This window comes from Plectropomus leopardus, chromosome 10 (assembly GCF_008729295.1).
Source record: "Plectropomus leopardus isolate mb chromosome 10, YSFRI_Pleo_2.0, whole genome shotgun sequence".
Classification (NCBI taxonomy): Eukaryota; Metazoa; Chordata; class Actinopteri; order Perciformes; family Serranidae; genus Plectropomus; species Plectropomus leopardus.
In genome coordinates this window covers 958,999-980,402 of record NC_056472.1, presented here as the reverse complement: position 1 = coordinate 980,402, position 21,404 = coordinate 958,999, and the positions used below count along the sequence as shown (strand labels likewise).

Genomic DNA, 21,404 nt, shown 5'->3' with positions numbered 1-21,404 from the left:
AACCACCATCTGATCCTCCATGACTGTGAAAGCTATCAGGAGACGTGCATGTAGAGCTAGTTTTAATCTGATCTGACTCTGTCTGCCGTACACTCTCCAGGTTTTTGCCTGGCTGGTGGGAATTCTGGTCACTGTGTTGGAACACGTTTTTTTGGCCACCCAGTGCATCTGCACTGACAGGAGATGCTCTTATGATTCACAGGATGTTCCCTCACAGATTCATCATGTGACTTGTGATAGTACACTGTCTCCAATCAGCACACAGTCTGTGACTGAGCACATCTTGTCTGAAATGAGTCACAGTAAAGACACTAAAAAGCTTTTATTCATTAAACACTGCTGCAATGGATGATGACGAAGGCAAATCTAAAACATGAGGTGAGTTCAAACTTCAGAGGCACAGAGCAACATCACGGGCAAAGAATTTCACATACAAAGAGCTGCAATGGGAAACTCCACACATCACATGTGACACTGGAGTTCATAAAAACCCTGTAAGATAATATCAGCAAACACACAACAGGTTCAGGCACTCTGTCATCTCTCTTAGAGCCATTTTTCACCAAATCCTCTTTGAACCTGGGTGTTCTTTCGGGAACCTGCCTGTGATTCCACGAGTTTAGACTAGAGTCATTGTAATAAAGGATGTGTAATTAACTGAAGGTGTTTGACAGTGCACAACAGAAATAAACAGTGGAAGCTAAACGGCAGATAACACTGATTACCTGCAAACTTTTGTTCAGTTTTTATAGATATCTGTTTCTAACCATAGATCCAGCATGGATACAACTACATGCTCTTTTTTATGACTTCTCCATTCTACAAATAGGACACACCCACTGATGTCGTCACAGTTCACACCCCAGGTTAACCCTTTGAAACCTGGATGGATGACAGTTTTCTTGTGCTGCATTCAGATGCCTTTCACAAGCATTTAGACATTTAAAACCTAAACAAATTGCTGCAAAGTCTTTAGAACACACGGAGTAAAAGGCAATAGGCAGTTTGGCAAGGGTTGTCCGGCAATATGTAAGAAATTTGTAAAAGATGAAAAATTAGAAAGATGGAGAAAGAATTATTAAAAAAAACAAAAACAAAAAAAATCTAGGGGAAATATATAGTTATAGCTATTATTATACATTTAACATTATGTTACAAAAAGGATGTATATTAAAGATACATTTTATTATTATTATTATTTTCCAAGTTATTTTCTAGTTTATTTGATTTTTTTCCTTTTTTTAAAAAATATGTATGCTATTTTTTCTTGTAACTTTTACAAATTTCTTGCTTATTTGTTGGATCATTTCCTGTTAAGTCGCACATTGCCGATTTTCTCAGGTTTCAAAGGGTCACAGAAAACCAGCTATTTTTTTGGTTTCAGCTGAGAACCAACTTCTTTGGCTCAGAACCAATTTATTTTAGCGGAAATGCTGTGAATGGTTCAAAATGAGGCGTGGGAACCAGAAAAGACTCAGTTCTCTGTAACAGCTCCACTTTATGATCAACATGATTTCATACAGCAAGCACCGCTGCCCAGTGCAGCCACAAATAAAGGTGGAAAGTAAATGTTAGTGGACTTTTGATGAGCTCTGACATTTACACTCCTTTTTGTACAGTCCCAAAGCGCAACATTTGTCAGATCTTATTAAACACATTATCAGGATTTATAGGATTGTTATGGGGCCCCTCCACATTGTTCACTGGGAAATTAGAAAAACATTCGGACTCGCTGCTAAGAAAAGGGAGGGACAGACATTAGTGATTAGTGTAGTGAAGCTGAAGGCTCTCCCAGAATATGTGAAACACTCAGAGCCTCTTATGACTCGACCAAAGGAAAGTCATGTTTGTTTTGTGTTTTGTGCTTTTTAGTGGGGAGAATTTGGCACACATGAAGTATGAAGTATAGAATAAGTACAAATGTCATGTACACTACTCCTCCCATAGGGTTTTAGACACAAGTCATAAACAAGAATGATGAAACAAAGTGTGGAATGTTAAAAAAAATCCATACATATGCAGATAATCTGTCATCAACTCATCATCATCATCATATAGATGACATATTTTCTTTAAATCAAAACAGTTTAAGGACAGTGGTTAAGAGGCTCCTTTAGCTCTTAGTTTGGACAACAGCATCTCATTCTTCCGACACTCCTGGAGACACAGAAAAAAGGAAAAGTCATCATTGCTGTTTTATCATTATTTGTCATGTGAGCTTTTATCTCAGGCCAACCGAGGAACAGAAATGACACGATGAGTTTTTGGAAAAGGCTGATAACAATCATGATACACTCGGGCTGATATCTGCTCACCAGCACACATTTTAAGGTCACTAACATATATTTTTCCCCAAATTGCTACAACACTCCACTGCTGCACACATGTCAGTGCATCAATTGATATGATCACAGTTAGGGGACATGGAGGGCAGAGTCTTGTCCCCAGCCCAAATGTTGGGAAAGAGACACTATTACATTTTTATACTATTAACTATAGATATGATTAATGAAAGCATCCCACCGTACCCTACAGACATTAAGGCTGTGTCAGAATAGAGCAGCATATTTTAGTGAATTCCACGTTTCCAGACAGTACTAACGTTTCTCAACAGCATTAGCCCGTTTTTTTTTTTTTTGTCAAGGTGCTTTAGTGTTAACACACAGGGACTTGCAACCTCAGCAGCTACAGGTCCTTGGAGGTTTCTACTGTTTTACCAGTGACTAAACAACCCATCACTGTTTGAATAAAGCATTAGATTCTTTATGTTTAACCAGAAACAAAGAGCCCCAACCTCACAACTGCCAAACCCACCAGACTCCATTTCAATAAATAGTAATTTAGGTGTGTTTAGAGTTAACATATTTTCACATCTGACTGGATGAATTATGGGTTTATATGAACCAAACCAGCATCAGTGACTATTGAAAAAGTGGAAAGACAAACCAAAATGGCTTTTGTGAATTTTAATTTTGGTCAGGGTTCCTGCAGCTCAAGGCGAGGTAGACTTTTTGACACTTTTTTAAAGCCACTCAGAATTAAATTTAAGACCCTTTTTCTAATGAACAAAAAACATTTTGAACATTGAACATTTTGTTCAAAACATTTTAGTTTTACTTTGTCCAAATGTTCATGTAACATAAAACATGACTTTTTTGTCCACTGAAGAAGTTAGTACAACCCTTTTCAGAGCGCAATTATTTGATGACAATTAAATAATTATATTATCACAGAAGTATCTACTTGGTTTAGCGACAGAAGAGGGAAACATCAGGCATTTCTGGCTGGTTTTCTTGGTGATTTTGTGTTTCTCAATCTGCATGTGGGATTCCAGTGCTTGCATTCCCTTCATGACTAGTTTAAGAAAAGGAATTTATTCAATTATTGAACAAAAAAAAAATCATTACTTAATATTTAGAAATTTTGAATGCAGCATCAGAAAAGATAAATAAAATAATAAAATCATTTTTTAGACTTTTGAAAGATTAATTTATGTCAATTTAACACCAATTAAGGCCTTCTTTTTAGTTGAATGAATTCTGTGCCTTTAAAGACTTTTTAGGAACAATGTTGTTTCTCTCAACTCTGAATAAAGTGTGTTTAATGATGATAAAAACTACTGTCTATTTAAAGGGAGTCTGGTGGGTTTGACAATAGTGATTTTAAGGCAGTTTTTGGTTAAACAAAAAGGACCTTGCTCTTTAACAAAAAGGTTAATCTCTGTGGGGATCCTTGAAATAATCTTGTCAGACTTCTAGTTCTAATTTAATCTTGTTAGATTTATAAAATCAGTTTCAGCCTGTCAAAGGACGTAAACTGACAGTGCAAACATGCCCGAGTGTTTACACTGCAACCTGGCTCTGCTTAATACTGAACCACTTTGAAAAAACATTTTGGAATTAGTTACTTAACACAAAAAGATGGCAAACTATGGCCCAGGTTGAGAAAAATCTTTTAACTCTGGATGTTGATGCTTATTTGACATGCAGAAAGCCCCACAGCAGCTCTTCCCAGACCAAGCTGTTGCACAGGATTGTTTAGAGCCGACAGGACACAAGACTCTGATGCAAATTCAAAATATGCACTGCAGGAATTGTATGATGCCATCAGCAGCAACATGCTTGAGCAACCGGATGGAATTTTTATAGCAGCTGCTGATGTTAATCAACTCATCCTTCAACTCCAAAGATGTAGCAGGATCAACGACAAATGCAATTTCATTTTTTGAACTTTTTATTTAAACTGTGTTTAAAAAATGACTAATAAATCTACCTTGTACCCCTTTTTCAGTACAGCAGTCATTTTATTGCCCTGTTCTTGGTGTTATTTGGCATATTAACGTGCTATGCCTTTGCAGTGTTTTTATGTCACTGGTCTTGAAGCCATAATATGCACATGTATGTTTTTGGTTGCTGTGATATTTATTTACCAAGTTTTAAATATCTGCACTTTTTTCTTACAGTGTGTTTTCTTTCATTGTGTTCTGAGCTCACATCATTTATGTTTTGTGGAATGAAATTGAACATGTGGTAATTTATCTTAAGTGTGGACCTTGACTTAATGACTAAGGAAAGATTTTGGAACTCGTGGCTGGACCAGCTGGGAACCACTGCTTTAGTTCATCCATAACTAACAAAGCACAGCTGACACTTCACTGTTTCTCACCTCTTTAAAGTCCTTGACAGTTTTGAAGTAGAGCCTCTGCTTGTCGAGCAGCTCCAGGTACTCATCGTTCAGCTGATCTCTCCTCATTTTGTTCTCCTGCTTCTTCTTCTCCATCTGGAAAAGCAGACGAGCAAGGAGCAGGCATCACACACATGCTGCAGCAGCTTGTGTTGAAATTGTGCAAAGACTGTTAGAACTTGGCCTCTGAATAATTGTGCTTTATTACACTGCAGCACCTATCTCACTGTCTGACTGCTTCTGTTTCTGTTCAGCAGTGTCACCATGTTCCCAAATCTCAGCATTTAACTCCATGAGTACAGGGACCATATACATTAATTAGAGAACACAGTAAAATCCAAGTTTTACCCAGTGGAATGATCCTTCAGGAGAGTTTTACCTTGATGCGACTTTGTTTGATTCCCTCCACGATCTGCTCCATCTGCCTGAGGAACTGCTCCTTGGCAGCTGAAGAGGACATGGCCCTGACAACAGCACAGCAGGTTACATCTCATTCACACTCTCACTCACTACTATACCATCACATCAAATATATCAGACACCCAACAGATGAGTGTGTTCATACTTACTGCTGGAAGTTGTCGTGAATGGAATTCAGTAGATTCACCTACAGAAAAGAAAGTTGTTTTCTCTCATTAACATTAATAACACGCATTTGTCTGCAGCTGACTTTAACCTTTGTCAACTAAATTGGAGATGCTAAAATCACAGACAAATCCAGATTTAAAGCCATATTTGACCAGACTTTGGGATTCTACTGGCAATTATTTCCTGACTGCTTTGATGACTAACCTCCTTCTCCAGATAGACCTTCTTGTCGTCTAATGTGTTATACAGTGTGAAGAACTGCTTGGTCTCTTTGTGTGTTGCAGAAACTGGAAGGCACAAGAAAATTAGCATAGATTTATTGTCTTTGTTTCTTCTTTTTGGAGACATTTAGCACAAACGGTGGTTACAGTGGATACTGGGGAGGAACCCACCTTGACTGTAGAGTTCAATGAATCTCTTCTGGTACTGGGTCAGCTCAGCTCGGCTCGGCACCTCGTCAATCTTCCTCTGCAGGATGGCAATCTCACGGTTCCTCCGAGCCTGAACAGGGTGAAGGAAAGTCCTGATTTACCTCAAAGAGTTTAACTCTCCCCACAGAGGGGAAAGGGTCTTGGTGCTGGACTGGGGTGAGGTAAGTCTGAAGCTCTTTCATGTTTACATCTGTATTGTCTTGTTCAGAGTTTTGTGTTTTGGTCAATATGTGATTTATTCTTAAAAAAGATTTGAGTGATCTGACAAGCACTCATAGAGGCTCATTAAGAAACCACACAGGTGGCTGAGGGGGCCCTCTGCCTCCCCCTAGTGGTAGAAATGGTTCTGCCTTGCCTACATTTCAGGGTACTATATGGGAGATTCTGCTGAACTGCAACATAAAAATAGAGCCCTTCTGCAACTTTCTCAATTGCGTATAATCACCAAATGTCCCATTTCTAAGTGAGGGGAGTGGGCTGGATTTTCTGCTAAAATCCTGAGGATGTGATGTTGATGCACGCATCCAAGTCTGCTCACCTAACTAATAAAGCTGGCATCAAAACTAACACACATTGCAAAAGAAAGCTGGCAGTTTTTGAAAATATATATGGGTAAGCTTCATGGACTTTTTGAAACAAAATGTTGACCAGCACCAATAAAACCAAAGATGGGTCGGGGGAATCGGAAATGAAAATGTTGAGTGTTGTAGCCAATGTAATCTTCAGGATTGCTCTACATTGTAACTACTATAACAACAGCTGGTTTTCACCTCTGCTTTCAGTTTATTGTTTTGTTTGGTTTTTGGTTTGCCTTTTCATTTTATAGTATATCACATTTGCTGCCAAGACTATTTTATTTAAATGTAATATCTGTTATAAGTGAAAACCCCATTAACAAAATTGTTGAAAAAAAAATAAAGTCAGCATCACCAAATGGTGACTGCAGTGGACCCAGTGATGTTGCTATCTAAACCTGTGACCAATTTCTGATATGCAGAGGTCAGCTTAACGGTAATGACAAGCCGGTGTGGTAAGCTTACTAGAAAAACATTAAAATCTCAAAAAGTGACAAAGTGACTTGTCACGAAGTGACACAAACATTGGTGGTAGTGATCTTGTCTTGCCTCAAACACTGGATCAGACTGGCTTTATAAAAGGTGGTGGCAGCCTTATGCTACCATAAAATCTTCAACAACTCACATTTTTACAGTGTGTGGGCATTGTTTTATTGATGGTAGGGGATACACAATAACATTGGTACATCATTGGGTTTTTTTTGGTATTGTTTTGCCCAGTGAATGTCTACAGTTTGAAAAGCAATGTATTTTATGTTTTTTATCTGCTGTATATTTCTGCAAGCCACCATTTCTGTAGATGTGCCACGGCTGACAGGCATTTGATACGTGCCTGACCGGCGCTGCTCACACAGCCAGTATGACTGCTCTAACTTGCTTGAGAAAAAAATCCCCACAGGCTTCACGACACACTCATGTGCTGCAGGCAATGTGTTCCACATTTTACACCTGACCTGAAATTTTTGATAAACAAGCACTATTTTAGTGCTTCTTTTATGCACTCTGGCACCCTCTTTACATTCAGTGCACATACCTTTATCTTAGAAAGTTAAAACGTGTACCTCAAACTGTCAAATCTGTGAATTCTTCGAAACAGCTATCTTTAATCATGTATTGACTAGAGATGTGTTTATGTTAACAATGGTGAGATGTAATTACAGCTCTACATTTATGTGATGGTTTTAGTTACTTTACAGATTCAGATTATTAACACAAAATGTAAATAAACTAATAAATCACAATGTATAAATTACAGATTCACCTACCCAGCAGTAGGCCGACATTTAAAATGAGCTCCACCTTTACCAGCAGCTAAATTAAAGTTATGAACACATCACTGCATTATAGGCCATTCTGCATAATAAATACTTTTACTTTTGGTCGGCTTTTTTAAGTACACCTTCATGCTAATACTTTTGTACTTTCACCTGAATGATATTTTGAATGAAGGGCTTTTGACGCATCAGAGTATTTCTTCTGTTGCTACTTTTAATTCAGTAAAAGATCTAAGTACTTCTTCCACAGCTGTATGTCAGTATATTGGGATATTTTATGGCTTTTCTTTCACTCAAAGAGCCTATTTTGAGACTTAGTTGATGCAGTGTAGTGTGTGCACTGTTCACCTCTTAATGACCTGCAGCTGCCTGTCTGTCCCCCTCTCTCTCTGCTGTCACCACAGAACCAAGTCCACTGTCGCAGAGTTTTCATGGAGTAAAATGAATCTGTCGTGTACCGTTTTAGTCCATTTTAGATCCACATGGCAACATTTTGTCATGTGACTTCTTTCAGAAAACATTAGTTGGTTCAGTGTGTCAGGGCTACAGTCTAAAGAGAACAGTAACAGCAGTACACTGTCAGTTTGTCCTGGTTTGTTGCAGTTCTGGATGGGGAAACAGTCTCTGACACTGGAGCCTTGTAAACTTTCTCTGATTGGTCGGGTCCTGCCCCTGTTGCATTCACTGAAGATGCAAAATTGCAACACTGCTGTTTTCCTTGGTGACAATAACTGCTCAATATGCAAATTATTGAAGGCTTAAGATGCCAACGTGTGGCATCAGTGTGGCAGGTATTTTGGTGGGCATTGCCCCCCCCCCCGTAGCCATGTCTAGAACCAGCCTCATGTAGGCCTGCAGCTGAAGAAAATGTTGAGTGTTTACATGAGGCCCTGATAAACTCAGACTAGTGTAAAAAAAAATTTTTAATGAGTTATTATGCACCCGAGTCTATGGATGGGACTTCTGTTATATGGTATATAATGTTTATGCAAAGGCTGCCTTCATTTCTATAAAAAATATATTATAAATCAACCTGCTTTGATGATGTCATTCCATTGTTTTTAAGCTCAATCAAAACAGATAATATTTGACTGGAATTTGTCCCTTTGTGTGGGACAATGAACAGCAGTACTTGTCTCACTCTTATCTGTAGTCTGTTATCTGCTGCTGTGACCTCATTTCCCACAGAGATCACTCTTCTTCCATCTAATCTGGTGTCATGTGAGGTAGTTACCATGAGCAGACGGATCTTCTGTAGTTTCTCTTTGTCTGTGTTGTACTGTTTGTCTATTAGCTGGTTCCTCTCCTGAGAAAGGAAAAAGAGAAGTAGAGAGGGCAGTTCATACCAACTGAGAGGGAAAGCTACTCAGTCTCTGGGAATCTTAATGTGTTTTAGACTGTGAGACAAATGCTAAAATACACAGTGTGTTGGACAGTGAGTGTGTACCTTCTCCTCCTCTGTATCTTGTCCTGATGCCGTCTTCAGTTCCTCAATGTTCTGCTGCAGGCGTGTCATCTCTTCCTGGACACACCCAAAAGACAAAAGTAGTACCAATTTACCACAAAGCAGGATTTTAACTCACTTTCAGCTCGTTTTCTGTACAAACACCCAGCAGCATCTACTGGATGTAGATACCCAGAGTGTGTGTGTGTGTGTGTGTGTGTACGTGTGTGTGTTGATGTACTTACTCTGCAGTGTGTGCGGAACTCCTGCTCCTGCTGCTTCAGGTTCTCATTCATCATCACCAGAGCCTTCAGCTTTTCTAGCAGGCTGTTCAACAGATTAAAACATTATTTGATGGACTGTCCTATAAATCAGAGATCAGAGGTTTCATCCCGGTGACAACAGTGTATGTATATAATCTGCCTGACCGAGGTTTTGATGCTCTTAATCAAACAACATGATACCAACATACTTCTACTGTAGGCAATGAAGAGGAGAAGGTGAGCATGCGGAGCATGCACAGAGATAGAGCAGCCAGAGATGAATCAGCTTCATAGTTTACATGATACAAATTTTCTATGGATCAGTTTATGAAAAGGTTTAAACTTTTTCTCTGCGACCAATTGAAATTTGAATCAGTTTGGGCCTGTTTAAGCACACTGAGGTGTTTATATGGCTCATATTTAATCTGTTTGGTCTTTCAAACCTATTCTAATCAGATTAGTAGGCTCCATGTAAACGTGTCTATTGAGAGCTCAATCATTCTTTGAACTTTTTCACTGTTGAGGCTCCAGGATTTTAAACAGGTCTACCCAGAGGACTGACACTGATCACAGAGGGAGATTCTCTGTGTCATGAGGATTAAGCGACACACAGAATTCAGAGATGATTGGTCTCCAGCACTCACCTGATATCAGCCTGCTCCTCCATCGTATCTAAAGACTTTAGCTCTTTCTCCAGTTTCTCTGACTGCTCTGTAGCCTGAGGAGAAACACAAACACCTTTGTGTGGGCAAGAAAATGAAATGTTGAAGAAATGTGAAGAAAACCTAGAAATGTTTCTTATGCTCACTGCTTATCACCTGCAAACACACATCCCTGATCACTTATTTCAACTAAATAATGAACAGATTATGTCAATGAAATCAATGTTATTTCTTGATGTCCACAGCCAAATTGCCCTGCAATATTCTTGTATGTGACGTGAAAAGATTTGTTTGCTGACAGCTGTGACCTCTGACAGTATTTGTTGTCAGGCCCATCTCAAAACACAGGATCAATTACCAAAATGCCCAACAAACCTTTGATAAAGTTTAGTGCTTTAAAAACAATAAACATTAGTATTCCACTTCAGTATTCAGTCTTTCATAACAAGTTGTCAATTGTTCCATGTGTCAACCAATATAATACAGATTCTTACAAACGGGCAAATGTCTCAGTGGGCTGTGTTTTCAGGAAACACCTTCATAAGGTGTCCCAGGGATGATTTTTTTCTGTAGGCTGATATTGACTTTAGCGTTGCCCTGGTTTCCTCTTCAAAACACCTATGGGATTTTTACATTGGATTTTGGATTATCGCAGAAAATAAGCTCTGTAGTGTAAATGCAACTTCCAGGAAAAGCTCATGTTTGGCTATAAATGAACGTCACTACTGTTGCATTATTTAATGTTGCCACCACAACTACACTAAAGCTGTGTTTAGCGTGATGTTGTTCTGTAGTCTCATTTAGCCACTTAATAGGCAATCTAACAGTCACGCCTTACCTCAAGCAGTTTTCTCTTTGCATCATCACAGCTTGTTTTCACCTCGGCATGCTTTGCTTGTAGCTGTCCAAAAATGAAAAAAACAACAACCACATCAACAAACAGCTTGTTACTGATAGATCCGACACCTTCTGGGATCACTGATATGTATCATAGTTCCAACGTGTCGTCCTCACATCTAAGAAAATGCTGACTGTATATAATAAGTCCTCTGTCTTATGTTCTGCACATGGATCCTGTAAGTCAAATATGTAACTATATAAATAAATAAATGTATAATCTAAATAAAACTGTACATGTTGGTTTGTGTGATGCTCTGACAGATTCCTGTATAGATATATAACACATGAGGATCACAGTGGCTCTGGTTGTAATGAAGTGTTTGACACAGCGGTGTGCGAATGGACTCCACAGTGGAGCACAGTGACCTGCTGACCTCCTCCAGTTGTTTGGTCTTCTGCTGGATCTGTTTGTTGAGGGAGGCCACAGCCCTGCGGTGTTGCTGCAGTGGGCCGTAGCGCTCTGAGCGCTCCTCTGACGACAGCTCTGACTGCTGCAGGGACAGATGGGAGATACAATTTAATCTAACAGAAAAATGTAAACAGCAAAGTACAACAGCACAGGTTTATTTTCAAGTCCCGGGTCACTATGAGCTGTCTGAACAGGTGTGAGTTATACTTCTCCTGCTATGTTCAACTTCAATAATGTGTTGCAACAAAAATGCATCAAATTTTTTTAAAAAAGTCTTGCAAATGATTTTTATTACTGTGATTTAAAATGCTGAGTTTTCTTGAAAATGCTGAGTTTAGTTGAGATCAGGGTGCCTCTCTTCTTCCTTCTACTAAGATCATGATATTCCAGTTTTTAGGTGCCAAAATTATTAATTAATTATTATTTTGGTTTGAATCTTCAGAAATACAAGGGTTGAATTAATATTTAGAAAAAAATGAATTAGAAGTAGAAAACAAAATATCCTCTGCACCTTTTTATCAAGATGACTGTATTGGCCTGAATACAGGAAATTCTGGAAATTATGTTTGAAAAGTGGGGCTGTCCTATATTCAAGGACAAAAATAATGACTTTTTCACAACATCAGATTCTCTTGTAGAAAAGAGAGAGCATCCTGACATCTTTACTGCAGAAACACTCTGTGAACTGAATCATCTGTCAAGCTGCAAAGAACTGCTGCTGTCACAGATGAGAAGCCCAAAAAGACAGACTGAGTGAGACAGCTACCCAAACATTATGCTTAAATAGGATCATTTATGTGTCATTTCTGTTCCACATGTAGTCAATAATCCTGTATAAATAAGTGTATTTGTGAACAAGCTCAAAACTAGTGGTAGTGGTTGGCTATGGGAGCCACTGTTCCTCCTACAGCAGGAGGAGCTTGAAGACTGAGATCTCTGGGTGTAACAAAATATCTACAAACACTCTCCCAGACAAAAGCTCACCAAAAAGTCTATCTCTGAGCTGAATTTGTCCAACAGGCAAAAATAAAAACTTTCAGCAAGTTGTCTTTAAATGCTTTTTGGCTCTAACACAACCTACTGTTTATTTGGAGCCTATGCTTCACTTTTTCCAGGAGTACAGGCTTCATAGATGAGGACACTTGTCTTCTGGGATTAATAACATCTCAGGGTAACAGGACTTTTTCTATGAACAGATGTTGGGTCGAGCCCATCCTTGCCAGTGATGGCATGTTTGGTGAGATGGTGGCGTGCACAGATGCAGTAACTCTGAGCTCTTGCAGCCGTGGTTTTACATATGCACTCACCATGAACTAGAGACTTAAATATAAACACTACATGCACTTCAGCACATGCAACTTGTAGATGGACTACTGCTGATTTACAATTACTTGATAACTTTCACTGATGACTGTTATATTTAATTTTCTTTCTACGGTGTGAATGACTGTGGTATCTCAGCACTTACTCTTCTTTTATTTGTACTGCGAGCTGTTTGTTTGCTCCTTGTTTTTTATACAATGACAATAAAGACTCTGTTCTATTCTACTCTTCTCTATTCTTAACTGTGAGTGTGTCTTACCCTCTCAGCGTACTCAGAGGCGATCTGTTTGATCTCCTCAGACTGCAGTCCCACTATCTGACCCACCGCACTTGCTGTCAGCTTCCCCTACACGAGGACACAAACAGAAATCATTGTACAGTCCACGGACAAACAGAACTCTAAACAGTCCACGGATGAAAAGAAAGACAACAAGACAGGACACAGGTTTTGCTTACCTCTTCATTTGCCATGGCAGCCATGCTGGTCATCAGGGTTTTGATTCGGATCTAAGAGGAAAAATAACCACAGTTACATCCCGTTAAAGGCAGAAAGTTCATGGTCAGGTTCATTTGTAGAGCAAATTCTCATACAGTGGCTTCAAAGTGCTTTACAGAGGAGTGAAACAGAAAATGAGTTACAACCCAGATGCATGAAAATACATGCACACACAAGGTTCCATTTTCTTCAGCCTTGATTCTTAACATCCTGTTTATGTTCAGCATGGCAGTAAGCGGGATACTTCATGTTTCACTGCAATAATTAGGATTTATTTAAAGTACAAAGGGATTTGTCACTGCTTGTAGGTGTCTTAGTTGTGTCTCCATACTCATTCTTAAACATGTATATTTTTTCCTTCCATGTGTCACTCACTCACTGTGTGAAGCTCTCACCTCCTCTGCTGCCCGCAGGTCGTCCTCCTCTGACACCTCTGCCATCCCAGGAGGTGCTGCCTGAGGGCCACTGGCCAGCGAGACCTTCCTCTCATCCACCTAGAGGATGGAGACAGGACAGAGAGGCTGAAGACAAAGGGGCAGTAAATGCCGGTGCAGACAGAAAGAACCACACTAGATGTAACTTCTGTTCTCAAACTCTCAGTGTTACTCAAGTATTCCACTGGAGGACAGTTTCCAAATCAATGCAGCAGAACCAGAGATATGTCTTCTCTTATTGCACACATTCTTCTTTAGGGACTAATGTAGGTTGGGCCAGCAGCACAGACGAGTAGCAGGCTTCATGGGTCTGCCTTACTTACTACTCTCTAACTCCACAACTCTAGATCTTTTTAGCTTTCAAACAAGTAGTCTTCACATGGCTTCCTCTGGAGACACTGAACACATCATACAATTTTTCTCACATATGCAGGAGTACTAAAGGTTCCTTTGAAAAAGACATATCATTGAGGCACCTACCTTGTCTTGTTTGGACTGTTTGCTGAATCCATATCGCCTAAAAAGAGAAAGAAAAACCTCAGTGATTTAGCATAGGGATGAAAAGAACTTAACATTTTCTTCCACACACAAAAAGGAGTTTTCAAATACACCATGCCACATTATAACATCAACACACGAAAAGGCAGTAATCCAGTATGATAATAAACAGCCCTCTGATTAAATTAATAACTCAATACACAAGTAGATGAAAGCAGCACCACAGTTTGCATCCATCATGCCTGAAATACAGCATGTGACAACTGCTTGCATTCTCCAACAGACACATCCAACCACAAAAAAACAGTGCTGTGAGTAGACACTTGCAGAAAAAGAAAGCTGCACACGGTCATTCAGTACTTACAGTAGGAAATCTGACATTCTAGCACAGCGGTGGGGATAGATGGATGGATGGATAAAAAACATCATTTCAGACAGATAGAAACTAGACATGATGAGATGTAAGGATTAGAGACTACAACAGCACATGCCTGGGCTTCAGGTCAAAGGCCAACAAAGAGGGGACTTTTGCTCAAGAGCTTTGAGCAAAAGTTTGTTTTTAATGCTCAGTTTGTATTTTACTGCTTTATATTCCTGTGTTAAACACAAATATACTGATAGAAACGTGATGGTGAAGGATCTGGATATGGCAGCTTAATCCGCAACAAGCTTGGTACAGAAAGGCTGAGTTCAACCAAATTACAAAATAATACATTTTTCAGGGCTGCAACTCAGTTATTTTCATTGTTAGTTTTTCAATTTTCAATCAATTACCGAAAAATTCAGAATTTCCTAAAGCCAGAGCTTGTTTTTTTCTAAGCAACAGTCCAAAATCCAAAGACATTTGATTGACTACCACATTAGACAGAAAGCCACATGGTAGAGACAGCAGTTTGTCCTCTTGCTCAGCTGGTTGGCAGTGTGCTGAGACCAAATTTCAAAGTCTGTTATGGTGATGACACACGGTATGCTTATCTGGTGACACATAAATTACAGTGTGTGCTCAGAGTGCTTACAAAGCTAACTGTTTTTATAGTGGCGATCCATGGAAGTGTGAATAGATGACAGTGATACTGTAAAGCCACAAAAACCACAAAAGATGATTTACAGGTAAAATGGCAGAGCGCGTGCGCGCGCGCACACACACACACACACACACACACACACACACACACACACACACACACACACACAGGCACACACGCAGGCAAACAAACAGACAAAGAAGTCCTGTACAATAAAGCAGATTATTGTAAGATTGGGAGTTCTATCTGGTTGACTCTGGGTTTTCAGGGTTACGACGGTGGATCACTTCTTACTGGACTACATCGCCATAGTAACTTATGCTGCAGACCTAAGCAGGATATGTTGGAGACAACAGATCAAGCAATGGAAAGCACAACCTACTGACCAATCAAATCTTTTGGAAAATGGTGTCACCGTTCCTAGTTCCCGTGGAACTCGGTGCGCACATCTTGACAGGGTCACTCAGGACAGCAAAAGCATTCAGAGACCATTTTTGATGTAAGAGATTTAGATCCTCGGCAGAATGAGTAACTTCTTGAGCAACTTTGAGCTTTTGTTTACAGATATCCTGCATCGGAGACTGAACAAAGCCTTATTCTTTATTTACTCATAAAATATGATGGTAAGCCTACTTACTGCTTTAAATTATGTTTTTATAGTGATTTGCTCCCAAGTCTGGTTGACACAGTCAGGATCGCAGTGATCTTAAAGGGATACTTTGCCAATTTTCAACCAGCTTTGTATCAAAACAATGTGGGTATTATGTGTAAATGAACTGTGGTAAACTTCCCTCCATCTAACCAAAGACTGGATACCTCCTGGGTTGACTTACTGAGTGGATAACGAGCGTCATGTTACCAAGTGAGTTTTGTGGTTAAGCTTAGTGTGGCCAGAAAACATAAAGATCTCCTGGTGGGAAATCTTACCTGCCATATTCAAGCAGGGTGGAGTGAACTCTGGACTCCTCATCCAGCAGCTCCCCTGCATCCCTCTGCCTCCTGTACTTCCTCTGGGGTTTGTACACTTCCTGTAAAACACAACAACAGTGTAAATTCATGGCACAGGAATTTATATTCAGTATAGAAATAAAGGAACAGGGCAGCTTGAAGACTTCTCAGAAACTCCTTGTACTTGTTTTTTTTAAACATCCAGTATAAAGAGATATCTTAATAATAACTTGTATGTGATTTTATTTTGTCAAATAATTAAATGCAAGTGATGCCTGATGGTGCTGCAACTCACCAATACATCGAGAACTGCCCTCACAGCCTTGTCTTTTCTCTGGAGGAACTCTTCATCCTGGACCACAGGGTTTCAGAGCACATGTCAACACCAGCACTCATTTAATTTATCACTGGACAATTTATGCCCACAACCAAATAATGTTCATTATTCTGACTTATATATCATAACTGACCCTGATTATGTTTTTTGTCATTCCTGAAATACTATTTTTTTTCTTTTGTTGGCAAAAAGGCCTCTAAACTTTGAGGTGTTCAGACCAGTTCAAACACACTGAGAACTGTATGCCATCCAGACAATGTCTTTTTCAGGGACGTCCCTGCTTATTCCAGCAAGACAGTGAGTGACATTCTGCACGTGTTCAACAGTGTTGCCTCACAATAAAAGAGCCAGACCAGTCTCCCACTGAACATGTGCAAAATATTATGAAGCGCAAAATACAACAACAGAGATCCTGGACTGTTGGGCAACTTATCTTGTAGATAAAAGAAGAGTGGGAAGGAATTTCCCATTCAAAACTTTAACAAATACTGTTCTCAGCTTCCAAACACTGACTGGGTGTTGTTAAAGGAAAACTGATGTCACACGTTGGTTAATATGCTTCTGTCCCAACTTTTTTGAAGCTTGTTGCAGGGATCAATTTCAGAATGAGAGCATATTCTACAAAAAAACAATTAAGTTTGTCAGTTTGAACATTAAATATAAAATATATATAATATAAAAATATATATGTTTGTATTGTATCCAGTTGAAAATAGGTCAAAAGGGTTTTGCAAATGATTGTATTCTGTTACATTATTATTTTTAGTATTTTTTAAAAAAAAGATCAAAACAGTGGATTCTCTTAGTCTTTCTAACTTGTCCATCATCTGGATGTTATTCCACCAAAAACTACAAATAAGCTCTGGCTCTAAGGCCGACTCCTAACTACAGTTACCTCTGGGAGGCTGTGGGTCTTCTGGAACTGAGAGATGGAGTAGGCTCTCACATAATCCCCCATCTCCTCCCTGGTCTCTATGGCTCGCTTCACCAGCCACTGGGAAGAGACACATCACACAGCTGATCACACACAAGTATAACCCACAAGGTCCTCTGCACAAAGGCTGAATCATCCGAGAAATTCCTAGAAATCATCCTCTGACTGGGCCTGTCATTTGAAACACATTTATGAGCCAACACTAAGGTCATAAAGTAAGTTTATGTGGAAATCAAAGATCCAGATCACAAGCCAAAACTTATCAGCAGATATAAATTTTACTCAAATTATGATTTAATTCTTATTTGAAGCTGAATACTAATATGAAGAGTCTGTGCTTTTATTTAAGACTGAACTGTCTCACCTGTATCACTGGAAAAATGTGGATAAAATCCAGCCCCTGGATTTGATGAGGCTCCAGACGATGAGGACACTTCATCTTTGGTAACACAGACACTATTTTCTCTGTTAGGGCTCTGTAAGAGAAAAGCACTTAATCTTTTCCCTGCAATGACTTCAGAAACTACATTTTTAAACCAATGGGAGTGATTTTTAGAACTACGAAAATAAAACAAGGTTGAAAAAGCAGTTTCCTTTATGAATAAAATAAGAAAAATAATAACATTGCTCTGCTTGTTACATTTCTTAAGCAACTAACTAAACTAACTGAAAGAGCACACTGAGGCTGCACTAAATTTGAAAAACTGTAAAACAAAATGATAAACATACAGGAGCATACAGTATCAAGCTTTGGTCAAAATGTTGCCACCGTTTTATTTTTTTAACTGTGTTTGAAGTAATACTAACGTTCTTGCGTTTGTCAGTTTCTTCTGTTTCAACTCAAGCCATATTCTGAGTGTTGGTTGGTTGATGTGGGTTGTAGCTTTAATCTCAAATTTCAGACAATGACAGGATTTCTGACTTTAAGAGGTCAAATGGCCTTTTAAAAACTAGTCTGTCTCTGCAGTAGAAAGATATGTATGCTTTTGAAATTGGTGCCTCATGACCAGAAAAAACTGAGACATGGGACACTTTTGCTCAAAAAAAACCTACAACTACCAGAATGCACTGTGCTGCACTAGACCAATAAACGCTCCCGCTGGTGGTTGACGTAATGCACACTTGTAAAGAAATGATCTCGTGTTACAGTTAAACAGTGAGTTAAAACATGCTTCTGAAAACATTTTAGGGAAGAAATATGCAACTCAGTGACAGAATCTCTGTTTATATATGGTCTGCTTAGTTTTACTGTTGAAACTATGTTTTTTCAGCCTCTGTTTCCACTATGCAGGAAGCAGTATGGCGCCGACTTCCTGTTCACAAACTCTCAGTTAAAGCTAAACAGGGCACCAAAATGTCTTTCTGAAAATATTTAAGGAGAGAAATAGGCAGCACAGCAACATAATATGATGTACATTTGATCGGCATTGCCTAGTTTAACCATTTGATTGGATTTTGGTCTGAGTGTGTTTGTGTGTGTGTGTGTGTGTGTGTGTGTGTGTGAGTGAGTGAGTGAGGTGGAGGGGGGGGGGGGGGGGGGGGGGGGGGGGGAGAGTGAAGACAGTATCTCTTGGTTCACTTCTTTACTCTTGCAGCCAGTAGTTCAAGCAAAAATCTGAGAGCAAGGAAAACTTTAAAAGTTTAGCTGGATGGGGGTGGGGGATATGTAAGCACTATTTAGATGGGGGGAGGTTTACCTCAGTTCATCTACACATACTATGCACACTGTTTGCACATCTGCAAAATATTCCTTTAAGTCTGTCTTTGGCTCCTGAAACTGTAAAGTGCCCACCAAGTGATAATGTCTCGAGTGCAATCCATGATCACTGTTTTGGACTGATGACCAAAGACTTGACAAAACTTTTCTCCAAACCATCATTGTCCATCTGGGACAGCTCACAATCTCACAGTGTATAGAAGCCAGCTGAAAAAAATGCTTACATTTTCTGGCCAATAGTTGAGTTTTCTTGGAAGAGAAGATCCACATCGATGTCAAAGTTACATGTGGTGATGCACCAGGTCATTCCACCCACCACCTGAGGGGGAGAAAAGAAGGAAAAAAGCTGAGTGAGGGTGGACGTTTACTGTTTTAAAAAATCAGATGCAATGTCTTCTGTGCAAAGCTTCCTGAGCTCACTTGATACTTAAGTTTACAATTTAGCAAAACTAAACTGGACAACTGGACAAGAAAATGTAACTAGTAATGACTCCTTTCTCATGATTTAGGACATTTTTCTTTTTCAAGAAAATGATGGGAGCAGCATGCAGAGAGCACAAACAGGTCCTGTGTGTACCTTATCAAAAGGTGACAGTCCTTTAATCCGTGCTCTGAAGTATCCAGCTGCCAGCAGGAGCTCCAGGATCTCCGCCAGTTTGACGCTCTGCTCCTCATCCTCTCGGGTTTCCACCTGGGAGCCAAACACAAATCGTCTTTATCACCAAAATGCCCTCGAGCAAGACACTGAAACTCACACAGCTGCAGAAGTGCTGTTTATAGCTAAGTTAAAAGAATAGTTCTGATTTTTAGAAGTGGGGTTGTATGGGGTACTTATCCAAAGCCAGTAAATTTTATTCAGTAGATATCAGTCAGCACATCCAAAGACTAGAGAGGCAGTCCCGACACAAAAGCTAAGCAATATGCTGCTGTAGATGGGGGTCAGCAACAAACCATGTTTAAACCACCTATAACAAGTACCACCTCAAAAAAATCATTATCAATTTAAGTGTACACTATATTGAGAGTAATTTCACTACTTTACCATTCTGCCCATTACTGGCTTCAGTTCCTCTATGCTCTCATCAAAGCCACCTGACTCCATTAAGAAAATCGGTAATTTTAGCTCTATGAGCACAGGAGCTGCTGGTCTACTGCTGCTACAATTGGTTGGTTAGTTTGTGTTCATGTGTTACCTCGGTGAATCTGAACTAACCCTTTAAGTTACACAATAACAAAAAACTAACCAACTTAGGCAGTGGTAGACCAGCAGCTCCTGTGTTCAGAGATTTTAAAATCACTGTTTTTCTCAATGGAGTCTGGCTTTGAAGAGAGCCATATAATAGCCTCATTTTCCTGTTGTAAATCACTGTCTGACATAAAGGCAAAGCAGTAACACGACTCTCAATATAGCGTATACTTACATTGATATTGATTGTTTTAAGGCAGCTAAAATAGGTTTTGTTGCTGCCCCCCATCCACAGCAGTAGAACGCTTAGCTTCCTTGTTGAACACAAGCCTGACTCTCCAAACTGGGGGTCTGCTGACTGACATGTCCTGTTTATAATACAGCCTAGTATCTGTAGATATCCATACAACCCACTTCAAAACACATGAACTATCCCTTTAATGTCTGAGGAGAGAGCCAGGCAGTGCGGCGGGGATTGTCTGCCATCATGACGTGGCTTTCTTATTGTTCTCTTTAACGTGTAATTGAATGTGCTGCTGCTTTACACGGTTAACGTTAAATGACATTTCCATTCACCCGTTATGAGCTAACTATATTTTTCCGACTGTTAGCTCGACCGTTAAGTTAACTAACCAGCCCCCGAGTTATATGATGACAATTCCATTAAAGTCTGTTTTTACAGTCAAACCTCGCGCAGTGCTGAGAACAAAATAACTTTAATAACTCTACCTGAATGAGGTTGCCTTCCTGGTCATACTGAGCTCCTATTTTAGAGCCAGTTCTGACTCTGTGGAACACAGACGCAGCCGTCGCCATTATGAACTGTTGACAACGACAGGTCACATGACCGTAGCACGTGACAGTCAAATGTCCCGTGTTATATTAACGCCTAATGTCGAATGCAGCGACACACAAAATAGGAATTATAATATTTACTATCTTATATTGTACTTGAAATTATAGTTTATGTTTTAAACACGTGACAAACGCCACGAGGAGCATAAACATGTAGACGGTACACCATGCACGCGCACTTCCACCCAGCAGAGGGAGCGCCAGGGAAAACATCAGTTCCAAACTGCTGTCAGAAGAAGAAATATTACAAACTACGTCATAAATGTAATAATAATAATAACAACAATAATAATAATAATCACAATAACAATACTGATAATAATATTAATAATAATAATAATAAAATAATAATAATAATAATAATAATAATAATAATAATAATAATAATAATAATAATAATGATGATGATAATATAAAATACA

The 21,404-nt window shown here is 39.3% G+C and overlaps 1 protein-coding gene across 1 annotated transcript; it reads right to left on the bottom strand.

Annotated features, from left to right (window-relative positions):
* Positions 1–1,483: 1,483 nt before the first annotated feature.
* ccdc93 (coiled-coil domain containing 93) lies at positions 1,484–20,949 on the bottom strand. Its single transcript, XM_042494989.1, has 23 exons — positions 20,857–20,949; positions 19,519–19,632; positions 19,166–19,260; positions 17,589–17,700; positions 17,186–17,284; positions 16,249–16,305; positions 15,933–16,033; positions 13,963–13,999; positions 13,444–13,542; positions 13,009–13,059; positions 12,812–12,898; positions 11,195–11,311; positions 10,759–10,821; positions 9,903–9,976; positions 9,241–9,322; positions 8,999–9,073; positions 8,786–8,857; positions 5,664–5,772; positions 5,476–5,558; positions 5,253–5,290; positions 5,063–5,147; positions 4,666–4,779; positions 1,484–2,157 (listed from the first exon to the last, which is right to left on the bottom strand). The coding sequence occupies exons 1-23, from the start codon at positions 20,941–20,943 to the stop codon at positions 2,101–2,103; spliced, it is 1,908 nt and encodes a 635-aa protein (XP_042350923.1). The 5' UTR covers positions 20,944–20,949; the 3' UTR covers positions 1,484–2,100.
* Positions 20,950–21,404: the final 455 nt, after the last annotated feature.

Bases quoted from the DNA above. Each gene is read 5' to 3' on its own strand.
- ccdc93 (XM_042494989.1), bottom strand. From the start codon at position 20,943: ATGGCGACGGCTGCGTCTGTGTTCCACAGAGTCAGAACTGGCTCTAAA. The intron at 9,323-9,902 runs GTGAGTGCTGGA...TCTGTTGAACAG, and splicing joins GAGGAGCAGGCTGATATCAG to CCTGCTAGAAAAGCTGAAGG. The intron at 4,780-5,062 runs GTAAAACTCTCC...CTGCTTTTCCAG, and splicing joins TCAAACAAAGTCGCATCAAG to ATGGAGAAGAAGAAGCAGGA.